This window comes from Mercenaria mercenaria, unplaced genomic scaffold, assembly GCF_021730395.1.
Source record: "Mercenaria mercenaria strain notata unplaced genomic scaffold, MADL_Memer_1 contig_3243, whole genome shotgun sequence".
Lineage (NCBI taxonomy): Eukaryota > Metazoa > Mollusca > Bivalvia > Venerida > Veneridae > Mercenaria > Mercenaria mercenaria.
Genome location: NW_026461365.1, coordinates 44,257 through 63,585, shown reverse-complemented (window position 1 = coordinate 63,585; position 19,329 = coordinate 44,257). Strand labels below are relative to the sequence as shown.

Here is a 19,329-nt window from a genome sequence, read left to right as displayed (position 1 = left end):
TAGAGTTAAGGCCCCTGGAAGTGCCAAAATTAGCTATTTTGACCTTGTCTGCACAATAGCAGCTTTATTTATGATTTGATTTTTACCAAACTTGCACACAACTTGTATCACCATAAGATCTTGGTTCCTTTCTTGAACTGGCCAGATCCCATTATGGGTTCTAGAGTTATGGCCATTGAAAGGGCCAAAATTAGCTATTTTGACCTTGTCTGCACAATAGCAGCTGTATTTATGATTTGATTTTTACCAAACTTCTTGAACTGGCCAGATTCCATCATGGGTTCCAGAGTTATGGCCCCTGAAAAGGCCAGAATTAGCTATTTTGACCTTGTCTGCAAAATAGCAGCTTCATTTATGATTTGAATTTAATCAAACTTGCACAAAACTTGTGTCACCATAAGATCTTGGTTCCTTTCTTGATCCGGCCAGATCCCTTAATGGGTTTCAGGGTAATGGGCCCTGAAAGGGTCAAAATTAGCTATTTTGACCTTGCCTGAACAATAGCAGCTTCATTTATGATTTGATTTTAATCAAACTTGCACACAACTTGTATCGCCACAAGATCTTGGTTCCTTTCTTGAACTGGCCAGATTTCGGTATGGGTTCCAGAGTTATGGCCCCTGATAGGGCCAGAATTAGCTATTTTGACCTTGTCTGCACAACAGCAGTTTCATTTATGATTTGAATTTAATCAGACTTGCACACAACTTGTGTCACCATAAGATCTTGGTTCCTTTCTTGAACTGGCCAGATCCCATAATGGGTTTCAGAGTTATGACCCCTGAAAGGGCCAAAATTAGCTATTTTGACCTTGTCTGCACAATAGCAGCTTCATATTTGATTTTATTTTAACCAAACTTGCACACAACTTGTATCACTATAAGATCTTTTTTTTTACACCCATCATTTTTGGCGTTATCTTCCGTCCTCCAAAACGGTCGAACTTTTATAATATTTTAGAATCAGTATGTTTGAATACATCACATCTTACTTCATTTGAAACAGTGATTTTAGGAGACTTCAACACTGATGTGTCTAAAAATAACAAAAAGTGTACTTTATCATCTACTTTGAGAACTTTTATTGACATGTTTCATTTTAAACAGTTAATTGTTGATTTTACAAGTATTGGTAAATTGTCATCTACTATAATTGATCTCATTCTAGTGTCTGACATTGACAAGATTATACAGTCTGGTGTGATAAATACATGTATAAGTGATCATCAAATGACATATTGTACAAGAAAAGTTAGTAAAAGTTTTATAGGTGTGCATAATAATGTTAAAGTAAGATCCATGAAAAATTATAATAGAGAAGATTTTCAGAATATTTTATTGAATGCAGACTGGAGCTCTGTTAGTTTGTGTGATAATGTTTCTTTTGCTTGGGAATCATTCAAATCTATATTTTTAACAGCTGTAAATAACGTAGCACCTGTCAAACAGGTTAGAATAAAACAACGCACTGAGCCTTGGATTACCCAAGAAATTCTACAAAGTATAAATGAACGAGATAAGTCGTTTCATGTGTATAAAAAGGACAGGTCAGATGTTAGTTTGGAAAATTTTAAGCAGCTCAGAAATAAAACTCAATACTTAATTCATAAGGCAAAACAAAATTGTTTTAAAGATAAAATAGAAGAAAACAAGTCTGATTCTAAGTCTCTTTGGGATGCACTCAAGAACCTTGGCCTGCCATCTAAGAAGTCTAATACATCATCTCGTTCTAACGATGGTCTTAAAATGGATGATGATAATGAGATATGTTTTAATAAGCAAAAAGTTTCTGAGAAATTCAATGTTTTTTACACAACAGTTGCTTCTGAATTGGTAGATAAATTGCCTAGGTCCCTCCAAAGATATGGAAGGAATTTTGTTTTTTCTTTTTACTCACAAAAAGGTGTTTTTCCTAATAATTTTTCTTTTTCAGTCATGTCTGAGAATAAAATTTTAAAATATTTAAGTAAACTCAGTGTAAGTAAGTCTACTGGACTGGATGGTATTCCTTGTAAGTTTGTTAGAGATAGTGCATCTATTAATGCTTGTCCTCTCACACATATCATAACTTTGTCTTTAATTCAAGGGGTAGAACCAGATGAGTTGAAATCTGCAAGAGTTGTTCCCCTTTTAAAGAAAAATGATAAAACTAATGTTGGTAATTACCGCCCTGTGTCCATACTTAGTATAATTTCCAAGATTTTTGAGGGGGTTGTTTATGACCAAGTTGATTCCTATCTCAATGACAAAAATTTATTGTACAAGTTTCAGTCTGGTTTCAGAAGAGGATTTTCAACTGATACATGTCTCATACATATTTCTGATTATATCAAGTTTGAAATGGATAAAGGTCATCTCATAGGCATGATTTTACTTGATCTCCAGAAGGCATTTGACACTGGATCATTCTATCCTTATGAAACTTGAAGGCCTTGGTCTTGGCCCTGATGTATTACGTTGGTTCAGATCATATTTATCTGACAGACAACAACTTGTAGATGTCTCTGGAACCTTTTCTAAGCCTTGTAAAATTACTTGTGGTGTCCCGCAAGGGTCAATACTAGGACCTCTTTTGTTTTTAATTTATGTGAATGATATGTATGCAGTGGTTAAAATAAACTGTTACTCTATGCTGATGATTCTGCTCTAATGGTCTCTGGTAAAATTAAGTCATCTATTGAAAATGATCTAGCTAAAGATCTTGAAATGGTTAGTCAATGCTTAATTGATAATAAATTGTCTCTACATCTGGGTAAAACTGAATCTATTATATTTGGTTCCAAGCCTAAACTTAGGACTAATAGGGACCTTAATATAAAGTCTAATGGTCAAAATATTAATCCTACCTCAGCTGTCAAATACTTGGGTGCAACCTTAGATCAGAGTTTAACTGGTGAATCTATGGCTAGTTCCATTATTAAGAAAGCTAATGCCAGGTTAAAATTTCTTTATAGAAAGAAGGCCTATATTAATGAACATGCTAAAAGACTTTTGGTTTTATCCCTTATTCAATGCTATTTTGACTATGCTTGTTCATTTTGGTATCCTGGTTTAACAAAATTTTGGAAGGATAAACTACAGGTTACACAAAATAAATTGATCCGATTTGTATTGAACTTGGAACACAGATGTCATATTGAACAACATCATTTTATTTCCCTAGACTGGTTACCCGTTTCCAGAAGAGTTCAACAAATTACTCTTTGTCATGTTTTTAAAATAAAAAATGGTCAATCCCCTGATTACATGGGTCATCATATCGTTAAACAGGATTCTGTTCACGCATACCAAACTAGATCTAGCCAAAATAGGTCATTTGTGCCACCGAAAGTTAAAGGTTTTGGCCTAAAGTCTTTTTCCTACTTGGGCTGCAAGTTATGGAACATGCTGCCTCCCCGCATAAGACAATTGCACAACATATCTAGTTTTAAAAGGGCGGTAAAGGACCACTTTCTTAACGATAAGCATCGTTGCTGAACTTATGTGTTCTTTCTGTTATCTAGTCCCTGGTTGTAATGCATTTTTTTAAGAAATTATATTTTTACAATGTACTGTGATATTGGTGTCTATTTATTCATCTGTCTTTCGTTTAATTAAGAATCATAAATTGATTAGTTTGAGCAATTATAATTACATATGCATAACATATACGTTATTTTATAATAAAGAACTCAGTAATTTTTTTATATATATATTCATGTTAATGTTTCATGCTTCTCTACGTCAGACCATTGGTACCAAGGACCACAATGGAAATAAGAGATTTTTTTTTCTCTTTCTTGTGTCATCCTTGATATTGATGTGACTGACATAGTTCATAACACATTACTTCATATGACAACTTTTATATGTGATTATAAATTTTATTATATGCATGTATTGTAACTATGTTATGTTTGCTCAATTATCGAAATAAATCTATCTATCTAAGGGAGGTATTTTGTAATTGCCTCGGTGTCCCTCTGTCTGTCTGTCTGTTGGTTAGCAGTTTCTCTTTCGCTCTGTAACTCTTGAACCCCTTGAAGGATTTCAAAGAAACCTGACACAAATGTTCACCTCATCGAAACGATGTGCAGAGCGCATGTTTCGGATGGCTCACTTCAAGTTCGAGGTCACACTAAGGGGTCAAATGTCATATGGCTTTGTTTTGTGTGTATATTGCTCTGCATTTGCGTCGCATTGCAGTGCTCTTGTTTTTTATTTGGCAGATCCTTTTTTTCACTTACAATAATGCTTTTTTAATTACTTCCCTTTTATGTCACTATAAATACCTTATTTAGTAACTTTTTTATTATTGGCTGTAGGGAAAAACCGAGACCACTTTTCTGTGGTACAACATGGATGGTACCTCCAATTTATAGATGTATTTTGACATATCTGTACCTTTAAGAAAATTTGAACTATACTTTCTCATGATTCTTTTGATTGATTTTGATTATGATTTTTTGACCTTCTTGTCCTTAAGTGCAATGATAACAGGTGAGCGATATAGGGCCATTATGGCCGTCTTGTAATAACTTTTTCGCACATTTATGGATTTTCAAAATTTAAAAACTGTTGAAATACTAACAATTTTCATATTTTCATATTCAAATTTAAATGAATAACCGTTTCAGATGACATTAAATTTTAATAGCGGCGTAGTGACGTTCAGAACTTTTAGAAAACACTGTAAGTTAAGCGTTCATAATTTATCTATTTTATTTCAAAATAATAATCAAAATTAAATAATAAATTGCTTGTATTGATAAAAGAAAAATATTGATATAATTTGTGTTTTAAGAAATTTTAGGTCGTTAGTAAAACATCACTTTTTACAACAACAAAAACAAAACACGGACGTTCGGCGTCTGCCCGCTTGATCAATGCCTTTCAGTTCTAAAAATAGAAAATGCTACAGATTTGTATACAAACACGACCTCTCCTATTATTGATACAGTTATAAGGTAGACTGATTTTCCAATAGACAGTAACCCCTGTTTATTGGAACCAGACTGTGAAAGTCATTAGCCCCCAACTGTGCCAATCAAGAAAAACATCCCTTGGTACACTGCCAAGATTTAAAGTCTTAGATCCACTACTATATAAGTGTCCTCCTCTCCCCTCCCCACAAATCCAATAAACAAACCCTGGCTTATCTGTTGCTTATCGCCGATTATGTAACAGTATCTAATTGGAGGGCAATTTGCACAGCAGGGGTCCCCACTATACCATAAAGATTTGTGCAGGTAGAGTTGAAATAAATTTATTTTCCATAAGTGAATCTAAAATAATAATCAGGATAATAATAACCATAATAGTAATAAAAATTATAGTGATTGTATTGACAAACAGTATCTGCTAATATAATAATGAAAAAAACGTTTTACCTGCAAAAGTAATCTTACTGTTATATGTATATACAATACAAAAAGAATGAGAAAATGATTTTCTCTTATAAGCTATCTGTCTGGTCGGGTCTGGACCGGTTTGGTTGGGTCTTAGGTATCGTCTGGTCTGGTCAGGTGTACGTCACATTTTTCTAAAAAGTCAAATATAACTTGAAAAACATTTCCTCCTATAAACATGGTGAAATTTGTAATATATTCCTGAGTAAGTTTCCATTAAACAACTAGTATTTTTTCTTTTGATAAAAAAAAATAATAAAACATGCCCAAAATAAATATAGAGCAGTCCGGTGATGGGAATCCGGAACTCACCAACAAGCCAGTCCGTGTGATTCTAGCTTTATTTGTACTGCTTACCAAATTTGTTCAAGCTAGGTTAACTCACTCAAAAGTTAAACTGTCAGAGAGGCCTAAAGTTTTGCAAGAAATTTTACAAAATTATTATGAGGGGTTTCAGCAGTACATTATCTTCCCTCCTCCAGTCCTCTTTTTAAACTTTGTAACCCAAACATTGCCCCTAAAAAGTCTTTAATTTTAGTGCTACTGGCAGGTTTTGTCAATATAAATCTTAAAGTTTTAGATCCGCTGCTATACAAGTGAATCTAGATCCAGTAAACTAATCTAGTAGTCCAGCAACATGCAACACAAAAGGTACAATACCGATTTTTTGTTTTGCAGATGTCGGTCGGTCTGTTGGTCGTTCTATAGACCAATCCGTTTCCGAATGATAACTCAAGAATGCTTGGGCCTAGGATCATGAAAGTTGATGGGGAGGCTGGTCATGACCAGCAGATGACCCCTATTGATTTTGAGATCTGTATGTCAAAGGTCAAGGTCACAGTGACCCTGAGCAGTTAAACGGTTTCCAGATGATAACTCAAGAACGCTTGGGCCTAGGACCATAAAATTTAATAGGGAGATTGGTAATGACCAGCAGGTGACCCCTATTGATTTTGAGGTCAGTAGGTCAAAGGTCAAGATCACAGTGACCCGGAACAGTAAAACAATTCCCTGGCGATAACTCAAAAACGCTTGAGCCTATGATCAGAAAATTGATAGGGAGATTGGTCATGACCAGCAGATGACCCCTTTTGATTTGAGGTCATTAGGTCAAAGTTCAAGGTCACATTGGCCAGGAACACTTAAACGGTTTCTAGACGAAAACTTGGGCCAAGGGTCATGAAAGATGATAGAGAGGTTTATCATGACCAGCAGATAACCCCTCTTGATTTTGACTTCAGTAGGTCAAAGGTCAAGGTTACAGTGACCCTGGACATTTAAACCGTTTCCAGACAATTACTTGGGAATGCTTGGGCCTAGGATCATGAAACTTGGAAGGAAGGTTGGCCATGACCAGTAGATGGCCCCTGTAGATATTGAGATTAGTAGGCCAAAGGTCAAGGTCACATTGACCCGGAACAGTTAAACACTTTCTGGACGATACCTTGAGAACAATTGGGCCTAGGATCACGAAACTTAAGATGGAGGATGATCATGACTAGCAGATGACCCCTATTGATTTTGAGATCAGTAGGTCAAAGGTCAAGGACACAGTGACCAGGAACAGCAAAACGGTTTCCGGGTGATAACTCAAGAATGCTTGGCCCTAGGATCAAGAAAATTAATAGAAAGATTGTTAATGACCAGCAGATGACCCCTATTGATTTTGAGGTCAGTAGGTCAAAGGTCACAGTGACCCGGAACAGTAAAACAATTTCCGAGCGATAACTCAAGAAAGCTTGGGCCTAGGATCAGGAAAATTGATAGGGAGATTCGTAATGACCAGCAGATGACCCCTTTTGATTTTGAGGTCATTAGGTCAAAGTTCAAGGTCACATTGGCCGGGAACAGTTAAACGGTTTCTGGACGAAAACTTGGGCCAAGGGTCATGAAAGATGATAGAGAGGTTTATCATGACCAGCAGATAACTCCTATTGATTTTGAGGTCAGTAGGCCAAAGGTCAAGGTTACAGTGACCCTGAACACTTAAACCGTTTCCAGAAAATTACTTGAGAATGCTTGGGCCTAGGATCATGAAACTTGATAGAGAGGTTGGTCATGACTGCTAGATGACCCCTATAGATTTTGAGGTTAGTAGGCGAAAGTTCAAGGTCACATTGACCCAAAACAGTTAAACACTTTCCGGACGATACCTTGAGAATGTTTGGGCCTAGGATCACGAAACTTAATAGGGAGGTTGAACATGACAAGCGGATGACCCCTGTTGGTTTTGATGTCATTAGGTCAAAGATCAAGGTCACATTGAACCAGAACAGTAGAACTTCTGTTTTCACGGAGCAAATAATTTCTGTTCCTTGTACAATTACTGAATGCATCAGTGGGGGGGGGGGGGGGGGGGGGGGGGGGTGGCAAGGCTTTTCGTGTTCGACGAGCATTTGTTTTTCTGCCTGTTTGTATTTACCTGTGAGATGCAAGTTGTATTTTTGACTAAAGGTACTTCTATATACCTTAAAGGGACTGACCTCTAGATTTGGCTAAAAATAATCTTTCTTTCAAATTGAAGTTTGGTTGTCATATTATTAGTCCCCTACTGGTTGAAAACCAGTTTCGGGGACTATAGGAATGCACTTTTCCGTCATTCCGTCCGTCCGTCCGTCTGTCCGTCTGTCCGTCCGTCCATCCGCAATTTCGTGTCCGGTCCATAACTCTGTCATCCATGAAGGGATTTTAATATTACTTGGCACAAATGTTCCCCATGATGAGACGACGTGTCATGCGCAAAACCCGGACCCCTAGCTCAAAGGTCAAGGTCACAATTGGAGGTCAAAGGTCAACAGGGCTTTTTTCCTGTCCGGTCCACAACTCTCCCATCCTTGAAGGGATTTTAGTATTACTTGGCACAAATGTTCCCCATGATGAGATGACGTGTCTTGCGCAAATCCCGGACCCCTAGCTCAAAGGTCAAGGTCACAATTGGAGGTCAAAGGTCAACAGGGCTTTTTTCCTGTCCGGTCCATAACTCTCCCATCCATGAAGAGATTTTAATATTACTTGGCACAAATGTTTCCCATGAGGAGACGACATGTCATGCGCAAAACCTGGACCCCTAGCTTAAAGGTCAAGGTCACAATTGGAGGTCAAAGGTCAACAAGGCTTTTTTCCTGTCCGGACCATAACTCTCCCATCCATGAAGGGATTTTAATATATCTTGGCACAAAAGTACCTCATAATAAGACGATGTGTCATGCACAACTTTCAGACCCCTAGCTCAAAGGTCAAGGTCACACTTAGCAGTCAAATGTTAACATAGCATGAACAGGGTCTGTTTCGTGTCCGGTCCATAACTCTGACATTCGTTAAGGGATTTTAATATCACTTAGCACAAGTGTTCCCCATGATGAGACGACGTGTCATGCGCAGATTCCGGACCCCTAGCTCAAAGGTCAAGGTCACAATTGGGGGTCAAAGGTCAACAGAGTTTTTTTCCTGTCCCGTCCATAACTCTGCCATCCATGAAGGGATTTTAATATTACTTGGCACAAATGTTCCCCATGATGAGACAGCATGTCATGCGCAAAGCCCAGACCCTTAGCTCAAAGGTCAAGGTCACAATTGGAGGTCAAAGGTCAATAAGGTTTTTTCCCTGTCCGATCCAGAACTCTGTCATCCATCAAGGGATTACAATATTACTTGGCATAAATGTTCCCCATGATGAGACGACGTGTCATGCGCAACACCCAGTACCCTAGCTTAAAGGTCAAGGTCACACTTTGAGGTCAAAGGTCAAGAGGATTTTTTTCCTGTCCGGTCTATAACTTTGTCATGCAAAGCAGTATTTAGATATCAGCTGGCACAAATATTCCCCTGGATGAGACAGCATATCATGCGCAAGAACCAGGTCCCTAGGTCTAAGGTCAAGGTCATATTTAGAGGTCAAAGGTCAAATTCAAGAATGACTTTGTACGGAACATTTCTTCTTCATGCATGGAGGGACTTTGATGTAACTTGGACCAAATGTTCACCACCATGAGGCACCCTTTTTTTAGAATTACGTCCCTTTGTTGTTACTATAAATAGATTTTATTGTAACTTTTTTATTACTGGCGGTAGAGAAAAATCGAGACCACTTTTCTGTGGTACAGCATGCATGTTACATCCAATTTTTAGGTGTATTTTGACCTATCTCTACCTGGTAAAGAGTTTCTTGTGGACTTACATTATATAGATTTTTTTTTTTTTTTTTTTTTTTTTTTTTTTAAAGATTAATTTCCCTTTGTTGTTACTATAAATAACTTACATGATAACATTTTTATAATCAGCCAAAAAAATTCAATATGAAAACAACTGTGGGTTTTTATATATGCACATTTCAATCCAAGTGTGTTGTTATAAAATATTGTATATGTAGTACAATATTGTTTATACATCATTGACAGATATCAGTTCATTATGTTATACTGCAGTAGAGAAAATTAGGTGCCTTCCAGTAGGGGACTTTGTATTACATGGCAATACTTCATTCACTTGTTAATGTTGTAATGTGTTTTTGTTTCTAAAATATTTTAAATATTCAAAATCAAGAAAAATGTCAGGAATTGAACCACGGACCCCATACGGCAATAAAGACATTTTCCCGTCGTCGTAACCAATAGCGCTATAGCGGAATTAGTAAATTATGATTTCAAAATATAGATATCTATTATCGAGACAGTTTACCCCGATTTTCATCGTAAAAACAGTAAATTCTCATGTGTTTCTGTAACATAATTGTATCAGTAACCACCCCCCCACAATCCAATATACAACTCCCATCTTATCTACTGCTTATCAGCAATTATGTAACAGCAGCTGATTAGAGGGCAATTAGCACAGCAGGGACCCCAACTAGACCATGAAGATGTGTGCAGTGGAGTTGAAAGAAATTAATTTTTCTTCAGTAAATGTAGAATGATAATAATAATAATTATTATTTTGATATTATGTAGATGATAATAACTATTACTTTAATGTTATAATAATGACAATAATAATAATAGAAATAATCATTATTATTATTATTACTATCATTATTATTATTATCATCATTGTTATTATATTATCATTAGTATATTATTATCATTATTAGTCCCCTACTGGTTGAAAACCAGTTTCGGGGACTATAGGAATGCGCTTTTCCGTCATTCCGTCCGTCCGTCCGTCCGTCTGTCCGTCCGTCCGTCCGTCCGCAATTTCGTGTCTGGTCCATAACTCTGTCATCCATGAAGGGATTTTAATATTACTTGGCACAAATGTTCCCCATAATGAGACGACGTGTCATGCGCAAAACCCGAACCCTTAGCTCAAAGGTCAAGGTCACAATTGGAGTTCAAAGGTCAATGGGGCTTTTTTTCTTTTCCGGTCCATAACTCTCCCATCCATGAAGGGATTTTAATATTACTTGGCACAAATGTTCCCCATGATAAGACGACGTGTCATGCCAAAACCTAGACCCCTAGCTTAAAGGTCAAGGTCACAATTGGAGGTCAAAGGTCAACAGGGCTTTTTTTCCTGTCCGGTCCATAACTCTCCCATCCATGAAGGTATTTTAATATTACTTGGCACAGTTGTTCCCCATGATGAGACGACGTGTCGTGTGCAAAACCCTGACCCCTAGCTCAAAGGTCAAGGTCACAATTGGAGTTCAAAGGTCAACGGGGCTTTTTTCTTTTCCGGTCCATAACTCTCCCATCCATGAAGGGATTTTAATATTACTTGGCACAAATGTTCCCCATGATGAGACGACGTGTCATGCGCAAAACCTAGACCCCTAGCTTAAAGGTCAAGGTCACAATTGGAGGTCAAAGGTCAACAGGGCTTTTTTCCTGTCCGGTCCATAACTCTGCCGTCCATGAAGGGATTTTAATATAACTTGGCACAAATGTACCTCATAATAAGACGATGTGTCATGCACAGCTTTCAGACCCCTAGCTCAAAGATCAAGGTCACACTTATCAGTCAAATGTTAACATAGCATGAACAGGGTCTGTTTCGTGTCCGGTCCATAACTCATTCATAACATTCGTTAAGGGATTTTAATATTACTTGGCACAAATGTTCCCCATGATGAAACGACGTGTCATGCGCAAATCCCGGACCCTTAGCTCAAAGGTCAAGGTCACAATTGGAGGTCAAAGGTCAATAAGGTTTTTTTCCTGTCCGATCCAGAACTCTGTCATCCATCAAGGGATTACATTATTGCTTGGCATAAATGTTCCCCATGATGAGATGACGTGTCATGCGCAACACCCAGTACCCTAGCTTAAAGGTCAAGGTCACACTTTGAGATCAAAGGTCAGTAGGATTTTTTTCCTGTCCGGTCTATAACTTTGTCATGCAAAACAGGATTTAAATATCAGTTGGCACAAATATTTTCCTGGATGAGACAACATGTTATGCGCAAAACCCAAGCCCAGGGTCTAATGTCAAGGTCACACTTGAGACCAAAGGTCAGACACAAGAATGACTTTGTCTAGAGCATTTCTTCTTCATGCATGGAGGGATTTTGACACAAATGTTCACCAACATAAAACGGATTGTCATGCGCAAGAACCAGGTCCCTAGATCTAAGGTCAAGGTCATATTTAGAGGTCAAAGGTCAAATTCAAGAATGACTTTGTCTGGAGCGTTTCTTCTTCATGCATTGGGGGATTTTGATGTAACTTGGACCAAATGTTCACCACCATGAGGCACTCTTGTTTTTAGAATTACGTCCCTGTCCCTTTGTTTTTACTATAAATAGATTTTATTGTAACTTTTTTATTATTGGCCGTAGAGAAAAATCGAGACCACTTTTCTGTGGTACAACATGCATGTTACATCCAATTTTTAGGTGTATTTTGACCTATCTCTACCTGGTAAAGAGTTTCTTGTGGACTTATATTATATAGATTTCTTTTTTTTTTTTTTTTTTTTAAGAGTAATTTTCTTTTGTTGGTACTATAAATAACTTATATGATTTATTTATTACATATAAGATGATAAAAGATACAGTAATAATATTGAAAATAATAATGACAAACACCAGTATAGTGAAAACTTCCTGAGTTCTTATGTATTCATGTAATCAACATTATTTGAATATAAAATTATTGTGTTCCATCTATACTCAATTTTCATTTTCAGTATGTTGCCTAAAGGGACTTTTTTCATGCTTTGCTTTGTAACTTTGAAATTCACATTCTGTTTTCAATTTAGACAAATGTTATTTACAGTATTTTACAAGCTTTAGATGAGTGAAAGTCACATTTTTCAGAAAAATCACAATTCTCCAGACAGAATTTGAAAAAAATAAAAACTTGCATGTTTCTTTAAGTATGTTTCTCATTATTTCATTATTGTGAAAATAAGTTTCTGATTATTTTATTTATTTTTGTGTTTGATCAACAAATATTTTTCTTTACATAGAAATGCCAAAAAAGCTAGTATAACTTTAAAAGTTATCAGTTATTCATTAATTTAAAATAAATTACATCGTTTCCCCTTCTCACAAATAGATACACTTGTAAGGTAGACTGACTCTCCAATACACAATGACCCTTGTTTATTGGAGCCATACTGTGATGGTCATTAGCCCCAACTGTGCTGGCGAAGACAGAAACCCCTTGGCCCACTGCCAAAATCTAGGCCATTAAGAAATATAGCATTTATTTCCAGATACCGGTATGTAAAAAAAATATTTATTTTTTTGTTGAACGATCTGGAGGCCAGTCCCATAAGAAAAATGCTATTAGCAGTATTGTATATAGTTTTCCTATTTTCAGAAATATCCTACAGTCGTCTGGTAGTTCACTTTCTGAAAGAACATGAATCTGATATTATCTTGTGCAGTAAGTTTTGTTTTATGTAAATAATTTGATTAATGAACAGTATTATCAAACAATGAACATTATCAGTAACAATTATTAATTGAATATTGATTTATCAAAATTCTAGTCTTAGAGTTATATGATGATGATTGCAGCGCTTTTCTTAATGTTTGCTGTTACACTGAATTTGCAAGCAATAAGCATTTAGTCATTAGAAACTGGTCAGAATTTCAGATAATTTTTAGAAAATTTGAGTTCCTTGGCTAAAATTTTTGTTAGGTCAACCTTTTCTCAAAAGCTGTAAGAGGTACAGCTTTGAAACTTAATTGTTTATCATCATTAGTTGACTATATGGGACAAGAAACATAACTCTGATATGCATTTTTGTCGAAATTGGGGCCGTTTATGTACTTAAAAAATCTGAACGATAACTATTCACATATTGTCCAGCAGTTGTAGACAAGGGATGGCCGCCGCCTTAGTTAGTGTTCTTGTTTCACTAAGTTATTGCCCTTTGATTATTGGTCCCCGCCTTTTTAGAAAAAGGGCATAGAAATAGGGTGCGTTTCACTGCCCTTCCTTCTGTTCGTCACACTTTGTGTCCGTTCCATAATTTTGCCATCCATGAAAGGATTTTGAAATAACTTTGCAAAAATTGTTACAAATAATGAGACGACGTGTCATGTGCAAGACACAGACCCCTAGCTCCAAGGTCATGGTCACAATTAGAGGTCAGAGATTAACAGGGTCCATTCATAAAGGGATTTTGAAATTACTTGTGTATGCATAAGGGACTGCATTTTACACCAGATCTTCATGAAATTTGATCAGAATGTTTAGCTGGATGAAATCTAGGTCAAATTCGAATATGGGTCATCTAGGGTCAAACACTAGGTCACTCGTTCGAAATAAAGAAAAACCTTGTGTACGCAATAAAGACTGCATTTTACACCGGTTATTCATAAATTTTAGTCAGAATGACTGCCTTAATAAAATCTAAATCATGACTGAATATGCATCATCTGGGTCTAAAACTAGGTCACTAGGTCAAATCAAAGAAAAACCTTGTATATGCAGTGCAAGCTGTAATTTTCAATTGATCTTCATGAATTTTGGTCAGAATGATTGTCATGATCAAATCTAGGTCAAGTTTGAATATTGGTCATCTGGTTTCACAAACTAGGCTACTAGGTCAAATCAAAGAAAAACCTTGTGTATGCAATAGGGATTGCATTTTACACCGGATCTTCTTGAAATTAAGACAGAATGGTTGCCTTGATAAAATCTAGGTCATGTTCGAATATGGTTAATATTGGGTCAAAAACTAGGTCACTAGGTTAAATCAAATTTTAAAAAATTGTGTATACAACTAGGACTGTATCTTACGCCTGATCATAAGAAATTTGATCAGAATATTTTTCTGAATAAAATCTAGGTTAAGTTTGAATATGGGTCATCTAGCGTCAAAAACTAGGTCACACGATTAAATTAAAGAAAAACATTGTATATGCAATAGGGGCTGCATTATACACCGGATATTCATAAAATTTAGTCTGAATTATTACCTTAATTAAATATAGGTCGAGTTTGAATACGGATCATCAGGGGTCTAAAACAAAGTCACTAGGTCAAATCAAAGAAAAACTTTGTGTATGTGATTGAGGCTGTATTTTTCAACTGATCTTCATGACATTTAGTCAGAATAATTGCCATGATCAAATCTAGGATCATCTCGGGTCAAAAACTAGGTCACTAGGTCAAATCAAAGAAAAAATTGTGCATGCAATAGGACTGCATTTTACACCGGATCTTCATGAAATTAAGTCAGAATGGTTGCATTGATAAAATCTAGGTCTTGTTTGAATTGGGTAATCTCGGGTCAAAAACTAGGTCAAATCAAATAAAACAAATTTTGTGTATGCAACAGGGACTGCATTTTATGCCTGATCATCATGTAATTTGATCAGAATGTTTGTCTGGGTGAAAATAAGGTCAGGTTTGAATATGGGCCATCTAGGTTTAAAAACTAGATTACTTGGTCAGATCAAAGAAAAACTATTTGTACGCAAAGAGGGCTGCATTTTACACTGGATTTTATAACATTTAGTCAGAATGGCTGCCTTGATGAAATCTAGGTCACATGGGGCCAAAAAATAGGTCACTAGGTCAAATCAAAGAAATACTTGTTCACACTCAAAAGACCACATTTTTGGTCCAATCTTAATGAGCATTGGTCAGAATATTCGTTTCATGAAATCACTAGGTCAAACATGTTTACACTGTTATGGTATGGGTTTTTTTTTTTTTTTTTTTTGGTTTTTTTTTTCAGGTAAGAGACCTAGGACCATCTTGGCCCTCTAATTGTCTGGTCTGTAAGCTTTTTTATGCATTGGTGTATATCCAGATAGCTTGGCACAAATATTGACCATTACAAGACATTGTGTCAGATGCAAAGGTCAAGGTCACAGGCAACTATGTTTACTTTCTTTTTATGCCCCGGAAAGTGGACATATCAAAAACACACTGACCGTCCGTGTGTGTATGTCAGTCCGTCCGTGAGTCCCTGTTAATTCTTGTCCGGGCTTTAACTCCATAGAGAGATTTTAAAATTACTTGGCATAAAAGTTCACCATAATAAGACGACATATCATGCGCACGACTTAGACCCCTAGCTCCAAGGTCAGGTCACACTTAGACTTCAGATGTTAACGGGGTCTGTTTTGTGTCCGACCCATAACTCTGTCATCCATGAAGGGATTTTGGAATAACTTGGCATTAATGTTTACCATAATGAGATGTAGTTTAAGATGGTCTCTTTCTTGTCTGGTTCATAACTCTGCCATTTATTAAGTGATTTGAAAATAATTTGACACAAATTTTAACTATATTAAGGTGTTTCACGCTTATGACCCGGGTCTCTCAGGTCAAGGTCACAAAATGATTTACACCTAAACTATTTTGGCATATTTTGCGCAGACAACTGTAGCATTCTTAGGCAGGTTTTGGGGGCATTTGTAACTAATAGTGACAGCTTTTGTTTTGTTTTGTTTTTATATACATGAAATTACCTCCCTTTTATATGAAAAAGTACAATACTCAATACATATGTTTTATATCAGTTTTTCCCACTGTTTTAAAAAAGAAATTATGTTTAGTATTGATAGATATAAAAAGCTGTTGTTAACAATTGTAGCTTGTAGAATGCAAACCCGGGCACAAGTTGTAAGTTAATGGTATATATAGGTAATTGCAGCAATACTATGATTGCAACGCATTAGGTTAATAATGTAGTGCAGCTCTACATCAAGATTTAAAACAAGTTATTTTAGTACCATAGATAAGTGTCATGCTTTTCATTTGTTTATAAATTACCTCCCTTTAATATGATAAAATATTCATATTTTTATTTATGTTTCCTTATCAATTAAAAAAAAACTTTAAAATTTGAAAGCATTTACCAATTATAGATTTCCAGATATTTTCAAACTTCATAATTTCTTTATGAATTATATGATATATAGTTATGACTAATGTACATTGTTAGTTTGTTGCCCTGTTACTTAGAATATGTTGTATTGGCATGCAATATGTCTTGTAAAAATGTCCCCAGGCAGGGGACGTTGGTAACTCTGACATTACTCTGTTGCAAATGCTTAAACATTAGTATACTGTAGTACCATTTCTTGTCCGGAGTATTATGCCCCTTGAGTGAAAAAAGGTCCTGCCCCGAGGGTCACGTATTATATGAGTTATATACTGAAAAATATTTCAAAAACTTTCTGGTCATATTTCCTGGACTGTTTAATTATAATTACCTGATGACCTAAGTAATTAGACGTCACTTGACTTTTTTCTTGATCTACTGACCTACTTTTTTTGTTTTAAGATACAGCCTTGAAATATAAATGACATATACAGTTTTGCACACGGACCTTAAGACTGACTTTCAGTGCCTTTCCCTAACTTCAGTAAGGAATAAGGTATTGTGATTAAATTGGGAATTTAGGAAGCTTGCATAAAGGCAATTTCCTACGATTTTGTAGAGTATTCAAATACTCTCTTCTCAATTTACCCCAGAATTGCTCAGCAAGGTACTGGACCCTTTTCCATTGTGCACCATAAAGGGACTTAACATCTAGATCACCCACACTAGTGGTATCATACACAACCTTAGAAGTAAGTAACATAGAAGGACTTAATACTTCCGGATTATCTGGGTCGTTAGAAACTGGAACAAGTGGTCGGGAATTGATTATAGCAGTGACCTCGGCCATGAGGGTGACTAACACATCATGTGTTAAAGTAGTGACTGTTCTTAACATTGACTCTAAGATTCTACGAGCTATCCCAATCAACCTCTCCCAAGAACCACCCATGTGTGACGAATGGGGAGGGTTAAAGACCCACTGATAGTTTGTATTTTGGGTTGCTTGGTCAAGGTCAAGAATACAAAAATAGAAGGCTTTTATAGTGACTAATGTTTTTGATTGTAGTTTAGGTAGCTTGTGTCAAAGTCGTGATTACTAAAAGTAGGAAATGGTTTTCCATGAATGATATAGTAAGCAATAAGCTATTGCAACCAAACTTTCTATAATATGTAACTTTCATGGAGGCCAAAATTCAGGTGCATTCAAGACTTGAAGTGCTTTTTGTCAGCAGAGAATGCTGTTTCAAGGGTAAAACATTTATCTGCTATGGCAAGAGATACCAGTGCACAGAATTTACTTTTTGCTTTTTATATTTTTATGTAATCATATTTCAGGTTGTATGCTTGGCATTTGCTATGACCTTTCTCACAGGTCCTACGATTGTGGCAAACGCCAAGCTCGTGGGTGACTGTGACTCAAACGAGCAGGTATATTTCTACAATATGCTCAAAGAATGACGCACTTACATTGTCACAGGATTTTATGAACTGAAGTTAATGACTAGCAGCATTGCTTGAAAAAGCATTTTAAAACCTCACAATCATTTCTATAAAATAGAACGGCCTTTCACCACTGACTAAGACATATTATTTTAGATAAAGTATTTAACCGCCTCGATAGCCTAGTGGTAGAGCGTCCGCTTCGAGTACGGGAGGTTGTGGGTTCGATCCCTGGCCGCGTCATACCAAAGACGTGAAAAATGATACCAGTTGCTCCCTAGCTGGACGCTCAGCATTAAAAGGAAAACTGGCTTCTCTTCTCTCATACCCTTGCGGTGATGGATTCCATCAGGAATGAAGTGTCGGGAGTGATTAATATAAGTTGTAGAATTTCCTTCACAATCAACCTAAAATAAATTCTGTATAAACTAAATAAAGCATTGATTTATTAATTTATTTAAATGTACTAAAGTCTCTCATACTATGTTATACTTCAGTGTAATCAAGGAGAATTCTGTAGTATGGGGATGTGTATCTCCAAGTAAGTACCAACATGAATGATATTTAGAGCATTTTCTCTTCGATAAATATTATAGTTGCTTTTTACAAGCCTAGTTGCGAGTCTTTTATTTCCCACAAATAAGTTTGTAAAATGTGAAGACCATTTACAAGGTCAAAGATAAATATAAATCAAATTAGGTAATATTATATCATGGTACAGCTATTCCAAGATAGATGGGTTCTATTCAGTATTACAATGAAAACTTTCTGAAAAATATATATTGTTTTTTGTCCAGACTAGTCTTGTAAAAGCGAGAAATATATATTAATTATATGAAGCAAATAGTTCATTAATCAAGCCTTTTCTGTCGTGTGAAATTGCCTTGTTTTAGTCATCATTTTCTATGTGCTATCCGCCCACAGTTGAGGTGAAATGTTTCAATATGTTCATTTCCTCCAAATTTGGCATAGAATGTATATGTGACACTGAAAAGTGATTAAGAAGTTAAGTATTAGTAAAAATGCAAGAAGAATGTTAATTTTCTACTGTCCATCCGTATGTCCCGAAATATATGGCTCTTAAATCTTTTTTGCTAGAGGATGGCACAGTATGTAAGGGCATCCATGTCCTATGGACACAATTCTAGTTTCAAAAACATTGAAACGTTAACTACCATCTGCACAATATACTTGTTAATTATAAGTATATCATTCAAAAATCTTTCATCAATATGTTTGTACTAGTAGTCACTTTCAGAGTACGTGATCAC

At 36.1% G+C, this 19,329-nt stretch overlaps 1 protein-coding gene across 2 annotated transcripts in view; it reads left to right on the top strand.

Moving 5' to 3' along the window:
- The first annotated feature begins 13,139 nt into the window (after positions 1-13,139).
- LOC128552865 (uncharacterized) overlaps positions 13,140-19,329 on the top strand; it is a 42,367-nt gene continuing 36,177 nt past the window's right edge. For both annotated transcript variants that reach the window (XM_053533936.1, XM_053533935.1), the window contains exons 1-3: positions 13,140-13,212; positions 17,954-18,046; positions 18,556-18,599. In XM_053533936.1, the coding sequence (XP_053389911.1) occupies positions 13,189-13,212; positions 17,954-18,046; positions 18,556-18,599 (161 nt within the window). In that variant the 5' untranslated portion in view covers positions 13,140-13,188. The remainder of the gene's footprint in view (positions 13,213-17,953; positions 18,047-18,555; positions 18,600-19,329) is intronic.